The sequence below is a fragment of the Aegilops tauschii genome, chromosome 7, assembly GCF_002575655.3.
Source record: "Aegilops tauschii subsp. strangulata cultivar AL8/78 chromosome 7, Aet v6.0, whole genome shotgun sequence".
Taxonomy (NCBI): Eukaryota; Viridiplantae; Streptophyta; class Magnoliopsida; order Poales; family Poaceae; genus Aegilops; species Aegilops tauschii.
In genome coordinates this window covers 522,089,710-522,110,426 of record NC_053041.3, presented here as the reverse complement: position 1 = coordinate 522,110,426, position 20,717 = coordinate 522,089,710, and the positions used below count along the sequence as shown (strand labels likewise).

The following is a 20,717-nucleotide window of genomic DNA, read 5'->3' as shown; positions in this document are numbered from 1 at the left end:
CGAGCGGCGCTACCGAACTTGGGGAAAGGAGCAGTTGCACTAAAGCATATACCTCCGGGGCTCAAGGCAGTTCGAGGAGCGGGCTGTTGGTCATGGGAAAGACAATGGAGATCGCCGCGGCCAGCCGTAGGCTAGTCAAAGGTATCCATGTCGTGGAAATGGATATCCGTCGGCGCTGGCCGTAGTTAGTTTCACCTTAGTCCGGTATAGTTTTTAGTTAAAAAACTTTCAAAATGTAATGAATTTCGTCCGGTATAGTTTTTAGTTAAAAAACTTTCAAAATGTAATGAATTTCGTCCAGTTGATATGAAATCCATTGTATTTGCATAATTTCGTCCGTTTAATTCAAACAATGGTTGAAATGTACGCAGCTAACGTCGGATGGTCGGCTCTTGTGTCAGTGCCAACGGACTTGCCCCTCTGTCCGCGGACAAATGCGAAAACAAATTTACGGGTCAGCGTTGAAGATGTACAAAAATCTTATACATAATTAAGATAACCGCACACACCATAATGTAGGCCCACAAACGAAGAACGGCCTTGGCAAAAAGCAGAGACAACTTCTAGTTACTTTGTTTTTGAGCTGGACCACTTCTAATTACTTTCATGTAAAAAAAATCCTAAACAATTTGGACAACACTATAGATTCATTTTCACAAAAGAAACCAATAATTTGTTTTAGCCATCATGCCCAAAAATTTCATAAGTACGGTTCCAGTTTTGATCCGCTGGTCTTATGGGGCATTTGCACGACGAGTTTTTGTCTACTACAACAAGTTTGGTCTGACTCCAGTGAGAAATAGACGATGGCACCTTCGGCTTGTTTGAGTACTCGTAGTCGTCGCTAATTGATCTACGGACATAGATGTATTTTTTTATTTTTGTGTTCTTTGTAAATAGATCAAAGCCAAAAAAATAGATTGAAAGTTTTATAAAAAAAATGCTCAAATTTCTCTACTTTAACAAATGCAGTGGTTTCCTCTCAGTTGGCCTTCGCTATCAATAACGCGAGCGGCTAGTGCGTGTCCCGTAGCTTACGTGTCAACATAAAGAGGCCCCACGTCATTGGAACCTTGAAGCAGATACATCACGAGCCAAAAAATAAGCTTTGTTTTTTCCTCCTCTGTTCCGGCGGGGGGAGGCGGCGATGGCCGCGTGGGACGCGGTGGCCGGTGGGCGGCGCTCTACGACCAGTCCGCGCTCGACGCCGTCGCCTTCTTCGACGTGAGCGCCAACGCCGAGCGCCAACGCCGGGGTCCTCTCCGCGTAGGCGCCCGTGGGCCGCTGAAGCCCCTGCATCGTCCTCCTCGCCGGCCCCGATCCCGCTCGTCTGCCTCTACATGCTGCTCGCCGCGCAGGCGCAGACCTTCCTATAGTACGGCCATGTCGTCACCGCCGTCGAGAACTTCCCCGACCACCGCGGCACCGTCAACGGCATTGTGAAGGTACTGCCGTCCTGATTCCCCTCGCCGGCTTTCTTTCTTACTCCGCTAAGCAGTATTATTATTATTATTATTTGCGAGGAGTTAAGCAGTATCTAGTCTCTGCTCTCCATCAGTACCTAAATGATGTGATTATTTAGACCTGTAGTGATTCATGCTGCAATACAACCATGTGTAGGTGATGTATATGCTGAAATCAAAAAAATCCAAAGTATACAGATGAAATCTGAAGTATCAAAAAATCCATGTGAAATCAAAAGGGCCACATCCTCTGCTGTGACTGTGATGAATCAAAAATCAGAAGAACCATTTGTTTTGTTTGCTTTCAGTTCCTTTCTTATGTGCTGTGACTGTGAGGAATCTGTTCTGGTGGCATAGCACAGTATACAGATGATGCATATGCTGAGAGTAGCAGAAAAGTACAGTAATGCGATTTCTTAGACTTGTATTAATTCTTGCTCCCTGGAGGCTGGGAGGCAGCATTACTGATTCTAGAGGAAGAGTGCAATTGTGTAGGCACAGTCACTGTTTCATTATAATGTGATCTGGCCCAGAGACACCAGAGAGGCAATAATTCAGCCTTCTTTTGCTGGCCTCATCCTTTCAGCACCATGTTTGTTTCCTGAAATACTGTATCTACCACACTGGGTGGAGCTATCATTTGCGTTAATTGCACGAACTTTCGTCGTTATTGTGTTGAGTTTTCACCTAAGTATATTGGCAAATCTGACGATGAACGTGTGTGGATCCAACATTGCACACGATTTGCTCAATAATCCTAACCTGCACTCTGTTTCTTGACAACGTAGCAAACTACCAATCATAAGGTGCGTTTATTAGGCAGTGTATCATGTTTTGTCTCGTTACACAATTACAGACATGGCATACTCCATATGGCATTAAACCATCTATACATGGTTTTCTGGGCTTGAGTGCAGCAACACCGGTTCAGGTACAGTGCACTCTCCATATTGATCCTGGCAGTTTCATACTTATGCTAGAGATATTACCCACAGCCATCGCATTGCTTCTCACGTATTTTGTCGATGTCCACAGCGCTCATCAGCGGTACAACAAGAAGTTCCTTGATGCCTTCTCTCTCATGGCCTTTACTGTTGCTGGGTACCTGAAAGTTGTCATAATCTGCAACCAAGTATTCGTGATAAGTTCAGCTGGACAGAGTGTTTGCTTTGTGACGATACTCCTGCTGTTGATCATGTCTCCAGCAGTTTTTTCTGTATGAGCTCAGAAGACGGAACCGAAACAGCGAGAAGAACCAGCTCTAGCACTGTGCTTGTCGGATCTGGTCAGGACATGTCGTCGCACAAAGAAAGCCTGAATGCGGTGCAGGCCATGTGTAAATTCGACTTCTGGCTGCTCTTCCTTGCGATGGCCTGCGGGATGGGATCGGGGCTAACCACGGTGAACTACGTCAGCCAGATAAGGGGCTCCCTTTGGCTAGACGAGCAGGGAGACCATCACCCTGGTGTCGCTCTGGAGCATCTGGAACTTCTCTGGGAGGTTCGGTGCAGGCTGCGTCTCCAATCACTTCCTCTAGTCGTGAGGAGTAGGCAGGCCTTTTTCATAGCAGCGACGCTTCTGGTCATGGGTGTAGGACACACCATCATCTCCTCCGGTTTCCGCGCGTCGGTCTACATCGGCTCCGGTTTCCAGAGGCACTTCTGTGACAAGGAGTCACCACAAGGTGAGTTTGCCTGCGCCGGTAAGCACCGCTTCGAACTCCCCTTCCTGATCATGGCATGTGTCTGTGTTTTGGGGTCTGTCGTAGCATTTGTATGTTCATCAGAAGTTCAGAACAAAGAAGTTTTATAGGCGACTTATATACACCAGACTGCTGTCTTTTGTAGAGAGTAAACTTATATATATGCAAACTACACTCAGTTTTTGTTCTGTTCTTACAACAATATCATGTTAGCATTTGGTATTGTAGCATAATGTACTACTCCCCCTCCGTCTAATATGTAAGACGTTTTTGCAAGTTGCAAAAACGTCTTACATTATGGGACGGAGGGAGTATATAGCAACATTATAATAGCTGCTTTCTGTCTGAATTAGAGAAGAGAAACCAATATTATGTTATTTCAGTTGAGTGATGCATATTTTATTTAAACAAACATTGCATCTGTTTGTGTTTGTAAGAGAACACTAACATGCTCACTCTACTCCTGTCACTTCACTCGTCACCTTGTTTGGTGTCTCCTTTAGCTTCCTCCGGTGTTGCGCCCTTCCCGTCGTCTTTCTCCTTTTCTTTCTTCCCCTCTTTCTCCTCGGCTTTCTCCGCTTCTGCCTCCTCTTCCCCATTCGCCTTCGTCTTTGCCGCTGCCACGTCTTTCTTAGCCTCCTCGAGCGGCTAAATGAGACCTGATAAACACTAATCAGGGTCCCTCTTCTTCATCGACATTGGCATCAGGTTCTCTGCCACATCGGTGGGCGACATGACTGTCTCCTCGAGTAGCCGTCGAATCTCCCTAAACAGCCCATGCTCCATGACGTCCAGGTAGTTCTTGGTGAGCACCTTGATGCCCTTGAAGAGGCAATATGATACCTCGATGTGCTTGTCCATCCTGCCATGTCGGATCAACGCCGGGTCCAGTCGCTCCTTGTGGTTCGTCGTGAAGATGATGATTCGCTCACGACCGCATGCTGACCATAGCCGTCGATGAAGTTAAGCAGGCGTGAGAGCATCGCCTTGCTTTCATCGTCCTTCAATGGGTCTTGTTAGTATCTTCTATTGTTGCACGCTTCATATGTAGTAGCAACATTACAAGTGAGATCAGTGCATTTTTCTTTTGCAAGGGAGCACTAGTGAACAAGCTCACTCTTTTTTCTTAGCTTCCTGACTTGAGATCACTTCATTTGTCACCTTGCTTGATATCTTCATTGGCTTCCTCCGGTTCTTTGTCCTTCCCTTTGTCTTCCTCCTTAGCTTTCTTCACCTCCGCCTCCTCTTTCTCCTTGGCTTTCTTTGCTGCAGCCTCCTTGCCATTTGCGTCCTTCACCTTGGCCGCCGCCATGTCCTCTTTGGCCTGCTTGAGCACCTCGATGAGGCCTGTCAAGCACACGTTGGGCTCCCTCTTTTTCTTCTTCGACATGGACATCAGGTTCTTTGCAACGTTGGCGGGCGACATGTCTGTCTCCTCGAGCAGCCGCTGAATTTCCCCAAAGAGCTTGTGCTCGATGACATCTAGGTATTTTTTGGCAAGTACCTTAAAGCCCTCGAAGCGGCAGTAGGACATCTCGATGTGCTTGTCCATCATGCCCCGCCGGATCAACGCCAGGTCCGGCTTCTCCTTATGGTTGGTAGTGAAGATGATGATTCGCTCACTTCCGCAAGTAGATCACAACCCGTCGATGAAGTTAAGCAGGCCTGAGAGCGTCACCTTGGTGGCGTCGTCCTTCTCCGGCTTTACTGATAGCTAGGGCTTGTCATCATTGTCGTAGTCCTTGTCGCTTGTAGCCTTCTTGTCATTGCGGCGTTTTCCGGTGAGGTCGACAGAGCAGTCAATGTCCTCTATGACGATGATGGACTTTCCCGTGGTCTTGATGAAGAGCTGCCGTAAATCAGTGTTGTTCTTGATCGCCGTGAGCTCGAGACCGTAGACATCGTATTCGAGGAAGTTGGCCATGGCGGCGATCATGGTGGACTTGCCAGTGCCGGGCGATCCGTAAAGGAGGTACTCACACTTCCACGCCTTGACGACCTTGGTGTAATATTCCTTGCTCTCTTGGAATGCCATGAGATTGTCAATGACGACCTCCTTCTCATCGGGATGCATGTGTGAGCGTGTCAAAGGTGGCGGGGTGCTCAAAGGGGACTTGGTTCTAGACGCTTTTGCCCAGGTAGGGGCTCCAGCTGCTGCTGGCATTGTTGGTGAAGAGGAGGGGTTGGCGGTTTTCGCCAATCATGCCATGACCCTCGCCAATGACAAAGGGCAAGTATGAGTCGACGACGAGGTCGCGGTGCCGCCGGTGGAAGATGACCTGGTAGAAGCGCCTCTCGTGGCAAAATTTCGTGTTTTGACCCTTTTGGCGTATAAAATCGGGATCTGACCCCGATATGAATTTTTTCGAGATTTGACCCTTTTAGCTACCCCCGGAGGCCCTGGCGGTAGAGATTTACAGGCTACCCCACCCCCCTGGCAGTAGGTTCCGTTGACGGCCGTCTGGCCGTTAACGGGCGCTGACGTGGCAAAGGGGACATACCGCCGCCAGCCTTGGCGGTAGGCTCCGACACCCTACCGCCGAGGTCTCTGGCGGTAGGGTCCTGGAGGATAAGGTTTGGTGGGGTCCACTCACCACCCACCCACTCCACTTATCTTCTTCCCCGAGCTCTCACTCTCTCCCCCTCTTCTCCCCCACCCAAGCACCCACTAGATCCCCCTTCATTGCTTGAGATTTGCCCCTTGGATCGAGGCCATTTGCATCACCCAAGGTACCTCCCCCATCCCCCCTTCATTTGGTTGGTTCAAATCATCTACTTGTGTTGGAATCAACTAGTTTTGCAACCCCCTAGTTCTTCCTCTAGTTTAGGATTTATTGTGCATTTATGGTGCATTTATGGGTCATTTATGGTTGACCTAAGTAATATGTGTCACTCTTTGTTGTGGCAAGCTAGCTTAAGTGTTAGGGTTAGGGGTTTAGTTAGGTTAGGGTTAGGGGTTTAGTTAGGTTAGGGTTAGGGTTAGTGCTATGATTAAGGTATAGTAGTTGTTAGATTCAAAATCTTATATTTTAGATAGTTCATCCATATGAAATGGCTGGTTCATGGATGACTCAATTTTTTTCCATTGTTTTTAGATGGATAAACTAGTGAATGTGCATTATTTGGACAAGGCGGCTTTCATGGATGGAAATGCTGACGAAGGGGAGGAGGCCATGGTTTTTGACACAAGCCCGAGATATGATGATATTGTCGTGAAAGTGAGAAACGTCCTCAATTGGATTAACCCAAGTGATGGTGTGAAGCTTATTGGGCGATATGATGTGGGAGTGGGAGTAAAATCCCGATTAAAGAGTATGTCCATCACCTCTCAATTGCATTGGGAAGTGTATAAGGAGAAAGTTGAGGGATCACAAGACAAGTCACTTGAGTTATTTGCCACAAAGGTTGAAGTTCCTCGGCCACTACTCGTCTTGAACCGGAATGTGTCCTCCCCAATACATGATGCTGTCGTGGTGTATGACCACAATGCGGCTAGCCAACCACCAAGTAGCCAACCAAATGAAGAGGTCATCAATGCTAGAGCCATAGTTCTTTTAGGTGATGATCATGTTGGAGATGAGGCCGTTGCTCATGTTGATGAACATGCAAATGTTCATGTTGATGAAGATGCCATTGCTCATGTTGATGGAGATGTTATTGCTCAAGATGATGTGTATGAGTAAGAAGAAGAGATTCATTACAATCCCATTGGTGACTTGGCTGTCATTGTGCATCAACAAGACATGGACCGTAACCTCCTTTACAGCCGTATGTGTAGGTATGAGTCGGATGATGAGGGTCCACCGGAAGAATTGGATGAGGATGGATTCACGCCGCAAGAAAATCAAATTTACAAGAAGGTCAATGGCAAGGAAAGAGGACCCTCTTTGTTTCGTGATCTTAGTCTTGCCGACAAGGCCGTTGTTGATGGTGGCATGAGGTTGGGCTTGGTCGAACCATCACCTTGCCCGAGGATGGGTGATCCGAGGCCACCGGGTGAGGATGAGAATGCTCATTTGAAGAAAGTGATCAAGTTTGGTTGTTTGCAAGAGTTCAAGATATAGTTGAGTGACTACGCCATTCGGAACCATAGACCGTTCGTTGTTCGTCATTCCAACAAAACATTGCGCGACACCATCAAATGTGACAAGGAAGGTTGCCCATGGAAGGTCCGTGGAAGAAAGATCAAAGAAACCGGGCAATGGGAGTTGAAGAGTTGTGTGGCCACCCACGAGTGCATACCGCCGGAGAAAGCGGACCGAAGCAAGGGACATCGCCAACTCACGTCTGAGAATCTAGGCTACAAATTGTTGAATGAGATATCCCATGACCCAACCGTGAAGGTGAAGTTCCTCATGAGTTTGGTCTTCGAACGATTCGGCTACCCGGTCAAGTATGGAAAGGTGTGGATGGCCAAGGCAAACGCTATAAGGATGTTGCATGGTGATTATGTTGTCGCGTACAACATTCTTCCGAGAATGTTGGGAGCCATTGCTCATCGGAATCCGGGCATGCGTCATAGGGTCGAGTCAATCGAGGGAGTGTTTCATCGAGCTTTTTGGAGCTTTGGGCAATGCATCGATGCATTTAGGCATTGCCGCCCCGTCTTGTCAATTGATGGCATGTTCTTGACCGGAAAGTACAAGGGCACGTTGACGGTAGCAATGGCTCACTCATCCAATGACAATGTGTTGCCGGTGGCATTTGCGTTGGTGCCTTCCGAGCACGATGATAATTGGGAGTGGTTTATGGATCATGTGAGGACGAAGGTGATTGGCCCCAAAAGAGAGGTGTGCATCATATCGGATCGCCATCATGGGATTCTCAAAGCAATAGAAGTTAACATTCCAGTCTATCCAAAGCTCCAACACCGTTGGTGCATGAGGCATTTTGTGGCAAACTTTTACCATGCATGCAAGAGTAAGGAGTTTTGCAAAGATCTTACCCATGTTTGTGTGGCATTCAACGCCGACACATTCCAAAGCCGCTATGATAAGCTATTCAAGGCGTTGGAGAAGAACAAAGGAGGGAGAGAATTCTTGACAAGGCATTTTCCGGAGAAGCATAAGTGGTCACGTGCTTACGACGAAGGAGGTCTCCGATACGGAGACATGACAAGTAACATGGTGGAATGCTTCAACAATGTGCTCAAGGGTGTCCGTTCCTTGCCGGTCACTGCAGAAATATACCTTCTTCAAGCTCAACGAGTATTTTCTGAGGCATTCCGAAGAGACGGCCAAATGGATAGGTGAGAAAATGGAACTTCCCTTCAAAGTTGAGGATTGATTGAAGCATCAAGCACGCAAATCTTGGCGTCAAAAAATCATTAGTTTCAATGAAAAAGAACAAATCTACCAAGTCGATGAGCCGGGTGGCACAACAAGGGACGACATGACGTACGATGGAGTAGCATATGAGGTGCGCCTCAAGACCCGGTGGTGTCAGTGCGAGAGACCTCACAAGTGTCATTGGCCTTGCTCGCACGTGATGACCGCCGCAAGGTTCAAAAACTTGAAAGTATCCGATGGTACCACCTTGCGGTTGCATGAGTTCACATTGGAACGAACGAGGTTGACATGGGCTCCTAGGTTTCATCCCTTCCTAGATCAGTCACAGTGGCCTGAGTATGATGGGCCACACATCGTCCCCGACCCTGAACTCATGGTGCCTACAAAGGGAAGAAGAAGAAAGAAGAGGTTTAGGGTTGACATGGATGACCTAGCTGGATACACCAGAATGAAACAATTTGGTAGCGGCCATTTCATGGAGGCACCGGACATCAATAGTTGTGGTAAATGTGACGAGCCGGGACACAATGTTAGGAAATGCACCAAAAAGTCACGGATCGATGCCAACACTCCGGATCCCACTAGTCAAAGTGATGCCCGAAGAGGAGTTACCGGTGGCACATGAGGAGGTAGGAGTGGTAGTGGACGAGGAGGCAGGAGTGGTGCGTGTGGAGGACAGACGAATCTTGGCGGTAGTGGACGAGGAGACAGTATTAGAGGACGTGGGGGGCGGTCGGGTACCGGTGGCCGTGGTCGTAGGACGAGAAGGGTTGATAGAGGAAGGCCTATTGACATCTTGCTTAACCCAGATGGTTGAAATAATGTGAATGGTACTTGTTATTTGGTCTTGTTTATTTGTTTTTCTTGCATACATACATGTTATTTTACTTTACTAACGACCAAATTTATCTTTATATGGTACTTGTTATTTGGTCTTGTTTATTTGTTTTTCTTGCATACATACATGTTATTTTACTTTACTAACTACCAAATTTGTCTTCATAGGCATGGCTTCTTCCGGTTCCGTGACGAGGCCACCGTGTGCTAACCGCGAGGACATGCCGGACAAATGGACAGACGCCGAGTTGGATAAGGTGAAGGACAAAGATATGAGAACTCCATCATGTTGGTGTGGAGATGTTTGCAAAGTTAAGATATCCACCGGTCGCAAGAAATGATGGACGGAAGGAAGAAGATATTTTGTTTGTCCCAACTATGCCTACGATCGTCCTCGTCCAGCTCACGCATATGATGTGCCGCTGGTAAGTCGTTCAAGTTCAAAGAGTATTCAACCATTGAATCTATCTTACTAATGACCACATTTGTTCTTTATTCGTACGTAGTCGCCGCCTCCACTTTGTAAGTACTTCACATGGATAGATCAAAATGTGCCAGAAGATGTTAAGAAAGATCAACATCGAGATTGTCTAAGGGGGCAGCGGTTGTTTGAAGAAGCATTTCAGAGAGGCTTGGATGAAGAAAGTCGTGAAAAGAAGAGGATGGAGCGAAAGAAGCGTGAAGAGGAGAAGGCACGTAAGGAGAAGATTGCTCGTCAAGAGGAGAGAGCAAGAAAGCTTGCAAGGGCTCGTGAAGCCAAAGAGGAGGATGAGGCACGCGACAAGAAAGGGAAATGGCCTCGTGTGACCCAATAAGGCCTTACTTTCGAAAAACTAGTCATGAACTATGCCTTCGATTCGAGAAACATGTGATGAACTGTGTCTTTGATTTGTGAAAATTGTGTTGAACTATGTACTTTATTTGCGAAACATGTCGTCAACTGTGTCTTTGATTTGTGAAGCTTGTGATGAAACTATGTCATGAACTACATCTGCTATGCTGCTATTTTTGCTGTCAATTAGAAATAATGAACACGATGAAAAACAGAGTAAACTTTTGCCCGGCTTTGCACCCTACCGCCATACACCCTGGCGGTAGGCTATGATACCCTACTGCCATAAGGCCTGGCGGTAAGCGACGAATCCCAACAGCAAAACTGCTAGAACACAAACTCTCCCCTGTTTTGCGGTAGGGTTGGCTATCCTACCGCCAAGGGCGACGGCGGTAGGGTGGCCACCCAACCGCCTGCTCTGCTGCTTCTCCTGTGATCAAACCGGGCATTTTTGTGGCGGTAGGTTTGCATCCTGGTGTGCTGCCTCCTGTGACCAAATCGGTGACAATACAGACGGTAGGGTTGGCCACCCTACCGCCATCATGTTTGGCGGTAGCGACCTACCGCCGTAAGCCCTGGCGGTAGGGTTGGCCACCCCAACAGCCATTTTTCTCTGTGACCAAGTCGGCCATTCTTTTGACGGTAGGGTTGGTCAACTTACCGCCGGAGCCTATGGCGGTAGGGTGCTGATCCATGTCCCCCTGCCTTTATTTTATAGCCCTTTGCCTTTCCATTTCTTACAAACTTCTATGAACTAAGCATCCACAAATGATCGAGTAGCAAAGACATACATAACTGAGCATAGTTCATTACATCCACAAATGACACTTGTTCAACTGACTTAAAACATCTAGCGATTCGAATGACATGAGTTCAAACTAGAAAGCTCAAGCTCGAGCATACATTTTCTACTACGGAAAAAAAGATCTAAAACGTATAAGACGTTCAATTTGTGCGTCACGATCAGGATTAGGCTTCAGTTGATAATCCGACGATCCCTCCCAATTCTCCAACACACCTTTCGTTTCGCCGAACTAGGCCCATCGAGCACGGCGTTCCGGAATCTCTTACTTGCCTTGTGTGATTGCCCATCCAATGACTTGTCCGGGTTTTCTCAAGTCCAGCTCGCGGAATTCTTCTATGTTCACAGAGAAAAAGATCTCCGTTGCCACAAAATGTCTGCAAGCATATTCCATCTCATACAGCTCATTAAGTATCTTCTGTTTTTCTTTCACAAGCCTACGGAAAACTTTTCTCTCCTTAAGATCAGAAGGTTTCTCCATGAATGGATACTTGTTGAAATCCATCATGGCAGCAATCACCTCATCATTGCTCTTGAACCATGCTTCAAGCTCCCTCTTGATACCAAGTTCTCGCTCCGCTACAATCTTCTCAGACGCTACCACCAGACTCTTAGATGCAATGTCACAACACTTCTCATATACTTTCTTCATCTCCTCCGGGGTCATGTTTTCCATGCTACATGAAATGGAACAAACCAAAACTCAAATCAAATGATACAATACAAACACAAAGCATAACTTATTTATAATGACCTAGGTTACATAATGTTCTCACTGGTTCAAATGACATAGGTTACATAAATGATAAGGGTACATGCCATTACAGTCCAAATGACACTACAACATCATTTGTTTCAACCCCCTCTACTACTCCATCAACAAGACATCTTTGTTGTACGGCCCGGGGTTGCAACAAATGACATCATTTCTTTCACGGACCCAAGCCCAATGAGTTGCCCGACTAAGTATCGCCGATGATGGTTGCCTAGCTAGCCAATCAATGATCTGGCCAGGGTTGTTAAAGTCCATCTCATTCACTTCATCCCTTGTTCCACACAATGCAATTTGCCTTGCAAGAGCGCGTCTATGAATTTTCTCTTCCTTCTTGAGCTTGGTTATGTTTCTCTCTTTAGCTTGGTATAACTTAACTCTGGCATCATCGCACTTCGACACATAATACTTTGAAAAATCTCTACAAGCTGCATTCAATGCATCAACGGCTTTGACCCACAAGTCCATCTTTTCCTCAATGACTGCACGTTCACGCTTCGCCGCCGCCTCCGCGGAAGTCTCAACAAAGATAATCGATCCCATCCTACAAGTCGAGGGATTACTATAACGGTCATCCAAGGCAAAAATCCTAACCATCTCTTAACAAAAACTATAACCCTAGGAGTAGATCGAGCTATAATTCGAGAGGTAACTACTCTAACAAAACCCTAATTAAACTATAACCATAACGTTCGTCATATAGGCATTTACTTAAGTTAACCATAACCATAACCTTAACCCTAACCATGTCATTAAACCTAACCCTAAATGATATTTCTTACTACCCAAACAATGCTAGTGACACAATACATTGTCAAAGCACAAACATTACCCTAAATGCATCATATACATTGATTTCACCACAACAAAACCATGAACTAGTGATTCCAACAAAATGAGCAAAATGCATGATTTGAACCAACCAAATGAAGGGCGGATGGGGGAGGTACCTTGGGTGATGCAAATGGCCTCGATCCACCGGCCAAATCTCAAGCAATAGGGGGGGATCTAGTGGGTGATTTGGTGGGGGAGAAGAGGGGGAGAGAGCTTGAGCTTGAAAAGAAGAGTGGGGTGAATGAGTGGGTGGGGAGCAGCACATCCCCCTCCCCTCACAACCTTATCCAGGAACCTACCGCTAGAGAGCATGGCGGTACGTTGCAAGAGCCTACCGCCATAGCCAGCGGCGGTAGGTCCCTTTGCCACGTGTACACGGCCGTTAACGGCCAGACGGCGTCAGGGAACCTACCGCCACGAGGGCCGGTGGTAGCCTGTAAGTACCTACCGCCAGGGCCTCCGGTGGTAGCAAAAGGGTCAAATCTTGGAAATTTTCCATACCGGGGTCAGATCCCGATTTTATACGCCGAAAGGGTCAAAACACAATTTTGCCGCCTCTCGTCTCGGCTGGGGTAGAAATTGATGACGTTGGCCGTGGACTACCTCTTGGAGGCATACCACCAGATGGTGGTCCCAGAGAAACCGTCGCCTCGTGGTCGTCCACCATGAGGGACCCGGAGGTTCTTGCTGTCCTTGCCGAGCTGGGGTAGAAGTTGATGACGTTGGCCTTGAGCTTGCGCACGTGGCGGGCGCAGGGAATCGATGATGTAGGCCTCGATGACAGGAAAGAAGTCACTGCCCGGAGGCGCTTTACTCAGAAATGGTGATCTGCATGTAGAGGTTGACGCAGGCGGCGATCTTGGCGGCCCAGGTGGAGGTAGAGGCAGAAGGTCGCGGGACGTAGTTCTGCACCACGGACCAGGGGAATATGGTGTACAAGTGCATGCTCTAGCCAATGCAACCAAAAGACCGATCTGATGGAAGAGACTAGGCAGCACATTATACATCAACACTCCCCTACGAGTGGCTCCCTCAGGCCTAGACGTGGACCAAAAGTGGGCTACAATTTAATTCTGCCAGCCCGGGTCTTGAACTCAAGACCTCTTGGCTCCGATACCATGTAGAAGTGCATGCTCTAGCCAATGCAATCAAAAGACCAATCTGATGAAAGAGACTAGGCAGCACATTATAACACTCCCCCTCACGTGTGACTCCCTCAACAATGGTTAAACCACCCTACGCTCTCGGCTACCTCGACATCGGCACAAAGGGCTATCATCCGCTTGAGCAACTCATCGGCTTCCTCTACAGTCAACGCGTCTGTGACGCGACACCGTCCACGACACTCCCGCTACGACTGCGGGGGGTGTCAGCCCGTCGGCTAGTATTCTCTCCAGTCTGACCGTCAGCGACGCTACCGCTACGACTGCGGGGAGATGTTAGAGATATACTTGGGTTACTTGTATTTGGTAGTCTGGTATTTGTAATCCTTCTCCTACCTTATTTCTAGGAGAGGCTTCTTGCCCTCCAAGTCTTGTACTCAATATATACTCGCCCTCGAGGCTCAATAATACATCCATCATATTCCGCAACAATCTCTCTCTCTCCCTTCTAACAGATGGGTCGCCAGAGCTGATCCGAGCCCCGCCCACCTCTCCACCACCGCCGCCGTCATGGAGCTCCTCTTGATATCGCGGGTTGATGGAAAGATGTAGTGACCTGGAAATGACATTACTTAATGGATGCTATACCAAAGGCAGAGTTGGCTAGCTCAGTTTGTAGGTAATCAGATGCGTCAGGATTCCGATTGTTAAGTGCATCTTATCACTTTATTTAGACGATTGATTGCATCTTGCCACAAACAGGTAGTATAATTAATTTGTATGTGTATAATACTTCTTCCGTATACTTCAGGAAGAGGAGGTGGCCCAGCGACCGTTTAGCTGCTGCTGGGCCGGGAACGAGCACACCGCTCGGTTCGCCGTATACATTTTAGTACCACATTGCTGGCGTTGGAGCCTACTTCACGGTCTAAATAGTCTGGTAGTGACCCATGTATTGCCGATGATGCTGTAACGCCCCGAGACCGACGCTCCAGGCGCCTGCCATGTTTTGCGTGACCGTCGTGTGTTTTATTGTTTGTTGCATTCATCATCGCATCATCCGCATTGCATCGGTACTCGTTGTCGTCATTTGTTTTTAAAACTTGCATTCGTTCGTAGTTGCCGCGTTTCCCCTTGTCTTCGTTGACCGTTCCGAGACCAACCGTGTTTTCGGTTCCCTCTTGTCAAACCAACTAACCTCTCTCGTCAGCCCGCGATCCCCTCCCGCGCGTCCGAAGGTTGTCCCGTACCCGACCCGGTTTGTTGTTACCGTTGGATTCGGATCATCCCCAAACATCTACAAAACATCTCCGTTTTCTTATTTGGACTCCCTACCTATTATTTTCTCGATCGTCCGATTTTAATCAGAGGGACCAAATGCCCCTATCAAAAATTCACTTGTTATATATATAGACCTCCGTGTCCATTTTTAGACCAAACCCTAATTTCTAGGGATCCTACCCTAGCGCCGCCGCCACTCTTCCTCGAGATCTGTCTGATCCTTCCACCCACCTTCTCCTCGATCTCCCCGCCAGCCCAACCGGAGCGCTCGAACAAGTCTCCTCCTTCCTCGGGATCGATCCAGATCCTACCTGCCAAATCCCCTCTGGATCCACCTCGCCGGTGCCTCCTCCTCCAAATCCGAACGGGAGAGGAGCTCCCGATCTGAAGCCTCTTTGCGGCCGCTGTCCAGCGCGCCCGTGCCAAGGCCTCGCCTCTTCCTCCTCTGTCTGATGCCCACCATCCTCGCAGTCTCCTGCAGCTTCCCGTTGTCGCGACCCCATTCGCCTCCTCGAGCCGAAGCTCGCCGCCGCCGGCGACAGCAACAGCAACATCGTCGTCGCCCTCCTCCTCTCCTCCCGTGCGCGCGTCCACTCAACCTCGTCGCCCCTGCTCGTCTTCATCTCGCGCACCGCGTTGCTCCCCTTCCCCGAGCACCTCGTCCCCGCCGTCGCTAGTCGCCGGAGCCAGCAGGCCATCCTCGTCCGCGCCCCTGCCTCGCCGTCCCCTGCGCCTCAAGCTCCTCCTGCCGCAGCCCCGAGGCCACCTCTGCCCCGCGGGGCCGTCCCTTTCTTGCGCCTCCCCGCCAGTTCCGCGTCGCCTCCCCATGCCCGGGAGCCCGCGCCGGCCATCTTCCTCGTCGGAGTGCCCCGCCAAGTCCCACGCCACCCTACCTGCTCCTTCAAGTCCTGCCAGCTACATTGCCTCGCCAAGTCCGCCGCCATCGCCCAAGGCCCTCGGCTTCGCCGCCTCGCCAAGTCCCTGCCGCCGCCCCTGCTTCCCCTGCTTCGAGCGAGACGGGACGACGCGCCCCTGCTCCTCGCGTTGACCGCGCCTCCAGCGCCTGGGCCAGCATCCTCCAGCCCCAAGCGCCCACTTCGTCAGCCCGAGCGGCCAGGCCTGCAGCCAGCTCCACCCACGGGCCAAGGCCCATGGTGAGCCTCCAGCGCCCCTGCTCCTATGGGCCCAGCCAATTTCATCCCGATGTGAGCAACTCCCCGGCCCCTCTCAGTTTCGGCCCGAGTCACTGTTTTTTTTCCTGCGAACGATTTGTCTAATTATCCAGTGAATTGTTGTTTTACAGAAAAACCCCTAGTGTTCGTGCATATAATAACTCTTTAACCGTGCATCGGATTAAAATGATTTAAACATGTAAAATGCTCAGAATTTCATCTAGTTTCATAATATGCAACTTTCATCCATGTTTAAAATGTTTAAATTGCTCTTTGGTTAAATTTTCTAAATGCCATGTTAAAATGATTTATTTCATAACTAAATAACCGTAACTCGGATTCTAATAAATTATATATGTAAATGGGGTAGAAAAATGCCTAGTTTAACATGGTGCACTTCATTTTGCTGTTTAACAACATTAAAATTGTGTTTAGGGCAGAACAGTACCAAATCTAAAATATGGACATGAGGATTTTCCGGAATTGTTGTTTGTTGTTCCGGCCTCACTTAAACTTGCCTAGATAGGTAGTATTCATATGCTTCACCCCCTTGCCATGTTTAATAACATTTAATATTGTTGGGTACATAAACGAGAGAGAACTAAATAATTGATGTGGTGTTTCGTCAATATGCAACTTGTTACATATTGAGCTCCACTTAATTTGTAGTATTGTTTGTGCACTTTGCCATGCCATGCCCCATTAAACCGGACATGCATCATACTTGATTGTGCATCATGCCATGTTTATGTGATGGTTGTTTACTATGTTGTTTGTTTCTTTCCGGGTTGCTTCTCTCGTTAGCTTCGGTTTTTTTCCGGAGTTGTGAGGATTCGTTCGACTCCATCCGTTTGTCTTCTTCATGGACTCGTTCTTCTTCCTAGCGGGATCTCAGGCAAGATGACCATACCCTCGAAATCACTTCTATCTTTGCTTGCTAGTTGTTCGCTCTATCGCTATGCCGCGCTACCTACCACTTGCTATATCATGCCTCCCATATTGCCATGTCAAGCCTCTAACCCACCTTATCCTAGCAAACCGTTGTTTGGCTATGTTACCGCTTTTGCTCAGCCCCTCTTATAGCGTTGTTAGTTGCAGGTGAAGATGAAGTTTGTTCCATGTTGGAACATGGATATGTTGGGATATCACAATATCTCTTATTTAATTAATGCATCTACATACTTGGTAAAGGGTGGAAGGCTCGGCCTTATGTCTGGTGTTTTGTTCCACTCTTGCCGCCCTAGTTTCCATCATACCGGTGTTATGTTCCTTGATTTTGCGTTCCTTACGCGGTTGGGTGATTTATGGGACCCCCTTGACAGTTCGCTTTGAATAAAACTCCTCCAGCAAGGCCCAACCTTGGTTTTACCATTTGCTATCACCTATCCCCTTTTCCCTTGGGTTCTGCAGACTCAAGGGTCATCTTTATTTTAGACCCCCCCGGGCCAGTGCTCCTTCGAGTGTTGGTCCGAACCGAGCAGCCTGCGGGGCCACCTCGGGGAAACTCGAGGTCTGGTTTTACTCGTAGCTTGACTTATCCGGTGTGCCCTGAGAACGAGATATGTGCAGCTCCTATCGGGATTTGTCGGCACATCGGGCGGCTTTGCTGGTCTTGTTTTACCATTGTTGAAATGTCTTGTAAACCGGGATTCCGAGACTGATCGGGTCTTCCCGGGAGAAGGTTTATCCTTCGTTGACCGTGAGAGCTTATAATGGGCTAAGTTGGGACACCCCTGCAGGGTATTATCTTTCGAAAGCCGTGCCCGCGGTTATGTGGCAGATGGGAATTTATTAATATCCGGTTGTAAAGAACTTGACACTCGACTTAATTAAAATGCATCAACCGTGTGTGTAGCCGTGATGGTCTCTTTTCGGCGGAGTCCGGGAAGTGAACACGGCTTTTGGGTTATGTTTGACATAAGTAGGAGTTCAGGATCACTTCTTGATCATTACTAGTTGACGAACGTTCCGTTGCTTCTCTTCTCGCTCTTATTTGCGTATGTTAGCCACCATATATGCTTAGTGCTTGCTGCAGCTCCACCTCACTACCCCTTTCCTCCCTTAAGCTTAAATAGTCTTGATCTCGCGGGTGTGAGATTGCTGAGTCCTCGTGACTCACGGATACTTCCAAAACAGTTGCAGGTGCCGATGATACCAGTGCAGGTGACGCAACTGAGCTCAAGTGGGAGCTCGATGAAGGCCTTGTTCGTTGTGTTGTTTTCTTTTACTGTTGATCAGTAGTGGAGCCCAGTTGGGACGATCGGGGATCTAGCATTTGGGGTTGTCTTGTTTTATTTGGTTCCGTAGTCGGACCTATGTGTGTACTCTGATTGATGTATGATTTATTTATGTATTGTGTGAAGTGGCGATTGTAAGCCTACTCTTTATCCCATTCTTGTTCATTACATGGGATTGTGTGAAGATGACCCTTCTTGCGACAAAACCACAATGCGGTTATGCCTCTAAGTCATGCCTCGACACGTGGGAGATATAGCCGCATCGCGGGCGTTACAGATGCAAAGCATATACACCAGCTTGCTGGTTCAGGGTCTGTCGAGGCAAAAAGCAGTCATGACATACTTCTAGTAAAGGCCTGAGGCAGGGTGACCCTTTATCCCCTCTGCTTTTTAACTTAGTTGAAGATGTTCTTACCAGAATGCTGGTCAAAGCTTCTAACAAAAACCTAATCAAAGGGCTAGGTTGCTCCCTGCACCCTGATACGTCTCCAACGTATCTATAATTTCTTATTATTCCATGCTATCATATTATCTGTTTTGGATGTTTAATGGGCTTTATTATACACTTTTATATTATTTTTAGGACTAACCTACTAACCCAAGGCCCAGTGCAAATTGCTGTTGTTTTGCCTGTTTCAGTGTTTTGCAGAAAAGGAATATCAAACGGAGTACAAACGGAATGAAACCTTCGGGAGAGTTATTTTTGGAACAAACGTGATCCAGAGTACTTGGAGTGGACGTCAAGAAAGAAGCGAGGAGGCCACGAGGCAGGGAGGCGCGCCTGCCCCCCTGGGCGCGCCCCCAACCCTCGTGGGCCCCTCGCAGCTCCACCGACCTACTTCTTCCTCCTATATATACCCATATACCCCGAAAACATCCAGGAGCACCACGAAACCCTATTTCCACCGCCGCAACCTTCTGTACCCGTGAGATCCCATCTTGGGGCCTTTTCCGGCGCTCCGCCGGAGGGGGAATCGATCATGGAGGGCTTCTACATCAACACCATAGCCTCTCCGATGATGTGTGAGTAGTTTACCTCAGACCTTCGGGTCCATAGTTATTAGCTAGATGGCTTCTTCTCTCTCTTTGGATCTCAATACAAAGTTCTCCTCGATCTTCTTGGAGATCTATTCGATGTAACTCTTTTGCGATGTGTTTGTCGAGATCCGATGAATTGTGGGTTTATGATCAAGATTATCTATGAACAATATTTGAATCTCCTCTGAATTCTTTTATGTATGATTTGTTATCTTTGCAAGTCTCTTCGAATTATCAGTTTGGTTTGGCCTACTAGATTGACCTTTCTTGCAATGAGAGAAGTGCTTAGCTTTGGGTTCAATCTTGCGGTGTCCTTTCCCAGTGATAGCAGGGGCAGCAAGGCATGTATTGTATTGTTGTCATCGAGGATAAAAAGATGGGGTTTATATCATATTGCTTGAGTTTATCCCTCTAGATCATGTCATCTTGCCTAATGCGTTACTCTGTTCTTATGAACTTAATACTCTAGATGCATGTTGGATAGCGGTCGATGTGTGGAGTAATAGTAGTAGATGCAGAATCGTTTCGGTCTACTTGTCGCGGACGTGATGCCTATATACATGATCATGCCTAGATATTCTCATAACTATGCACTTTTCTATCAATTGCTCGACAGTAATTTGTTCACCCACCGTAATACTTATGCTATCTTGAGAGAAGCCACTAGTGAAACCTATGGCCGCCGGGTCTATTTTCCATCATATTAATCTTCCGTCAACTAGCTATTTCTATCGCCGTTTATTTGCTATCTTTACTTTTAATCTTTATCATAAAAATACCAAAAATATTATCTTATCATATCTATCAGATCTCACTTTCGTAAGTGACCGTGAAGGGATTGACAACCCCTTTATTGCGTTGGTTGCGAGGTTCTTATTTGTTTGTGTAGGTGCGAGGGATTTGAGCGTGGCCTCCTACTGGATTGATACCTTGGTTCTCAAAACTGAGGGAAATACTTACACTACTTTGCTGCATCACCCTTTCCTATTCAAGGGAAAAACCAACGCATGCTCAAGAGGTAGCAAGAAGGATTTCTGGCACCGTTGTCGGGGAGTCTTATGCCAAGTCAAGTCAAGATTTGCTCTCCCGACAACGAGCCATTTCTGGCGCCGTTGCCGGGGAGTCTACGCAAAAGTCAACAAACCAAGTACCCATCACAAACTCTATTCTCCCGCATTACATTATTTGCCATTTGCCTCTCGTTTTCCTCTCCCCCACTTCACCTTTGCCATTTTATTCGCCTTCTTTTTCGTTTGCCTTTTTCTCGCCAGATCTATTGTTTGCTTGTGTTACCATGTACCTTCTTTTTGCTTGCATCTTCGCTTGCTAAAAGTTTATGGATCCTCATCCACTTGC

General features: G+C 47.7%; 1 protein-coding gene, 1 long non-coding RNA gene and 1 pseudogene across 3 annotated transcripts; 1 reads left to right on the top strand and 2 right to left on the bottom strand.

Annotated features, from left to right (window-relative positions):
* Positions 1-902: 902 nt before the first annotated feature.
* Positions 903-10,278, top strand: LOC109748043 (uncharacterized). 2 transcript variants are annotated; one of them, XR_006666253.2, is made up of 5 exons: positions 903-1,445; positions 2,320-2,394; positions 2,499-3,147; positions 9,459-9,715; positions 9,797-10,278. It is a non-coding gene; the product is annotated as an uncharacterized lncRNA (long non-coding RNA). The 2 variants fall into 2 exon arrangements; XR_006666252.2 differs by having other exon boundaries at positions 2,499-3,165.
* Positions 4,316-4,720, bottom strand: LOC141027716 (AAA-ATPase At3g28540-like). Its single transcript, XM_073504973.1, has one exon. The coding sequence runs from the start codon at positions 4,718-4,720 to the stop codon at positions 4,316-4,318; it is 405 nt and encodes a 134-aa protein (XP_073361074.1).
* Positions 4,802-5,546, bottom strand: LOC109748038 (AAA-ATPase ASD, mitochondrial-like; annotated as a pseudogene).
* Positions 10,279-20,717: the final 10,439 nt, after the last annotated feature.

What these genes read in the sequence shown, in the direction of transcription:
- LOC141027716 (XM_073504973.1), bottom strand. Translation starts at nt 4,720, where the DNA reads ATGATGGACAAGCACATCGAGATGTCCTACTGCCGCTTCGAGGGCTTT.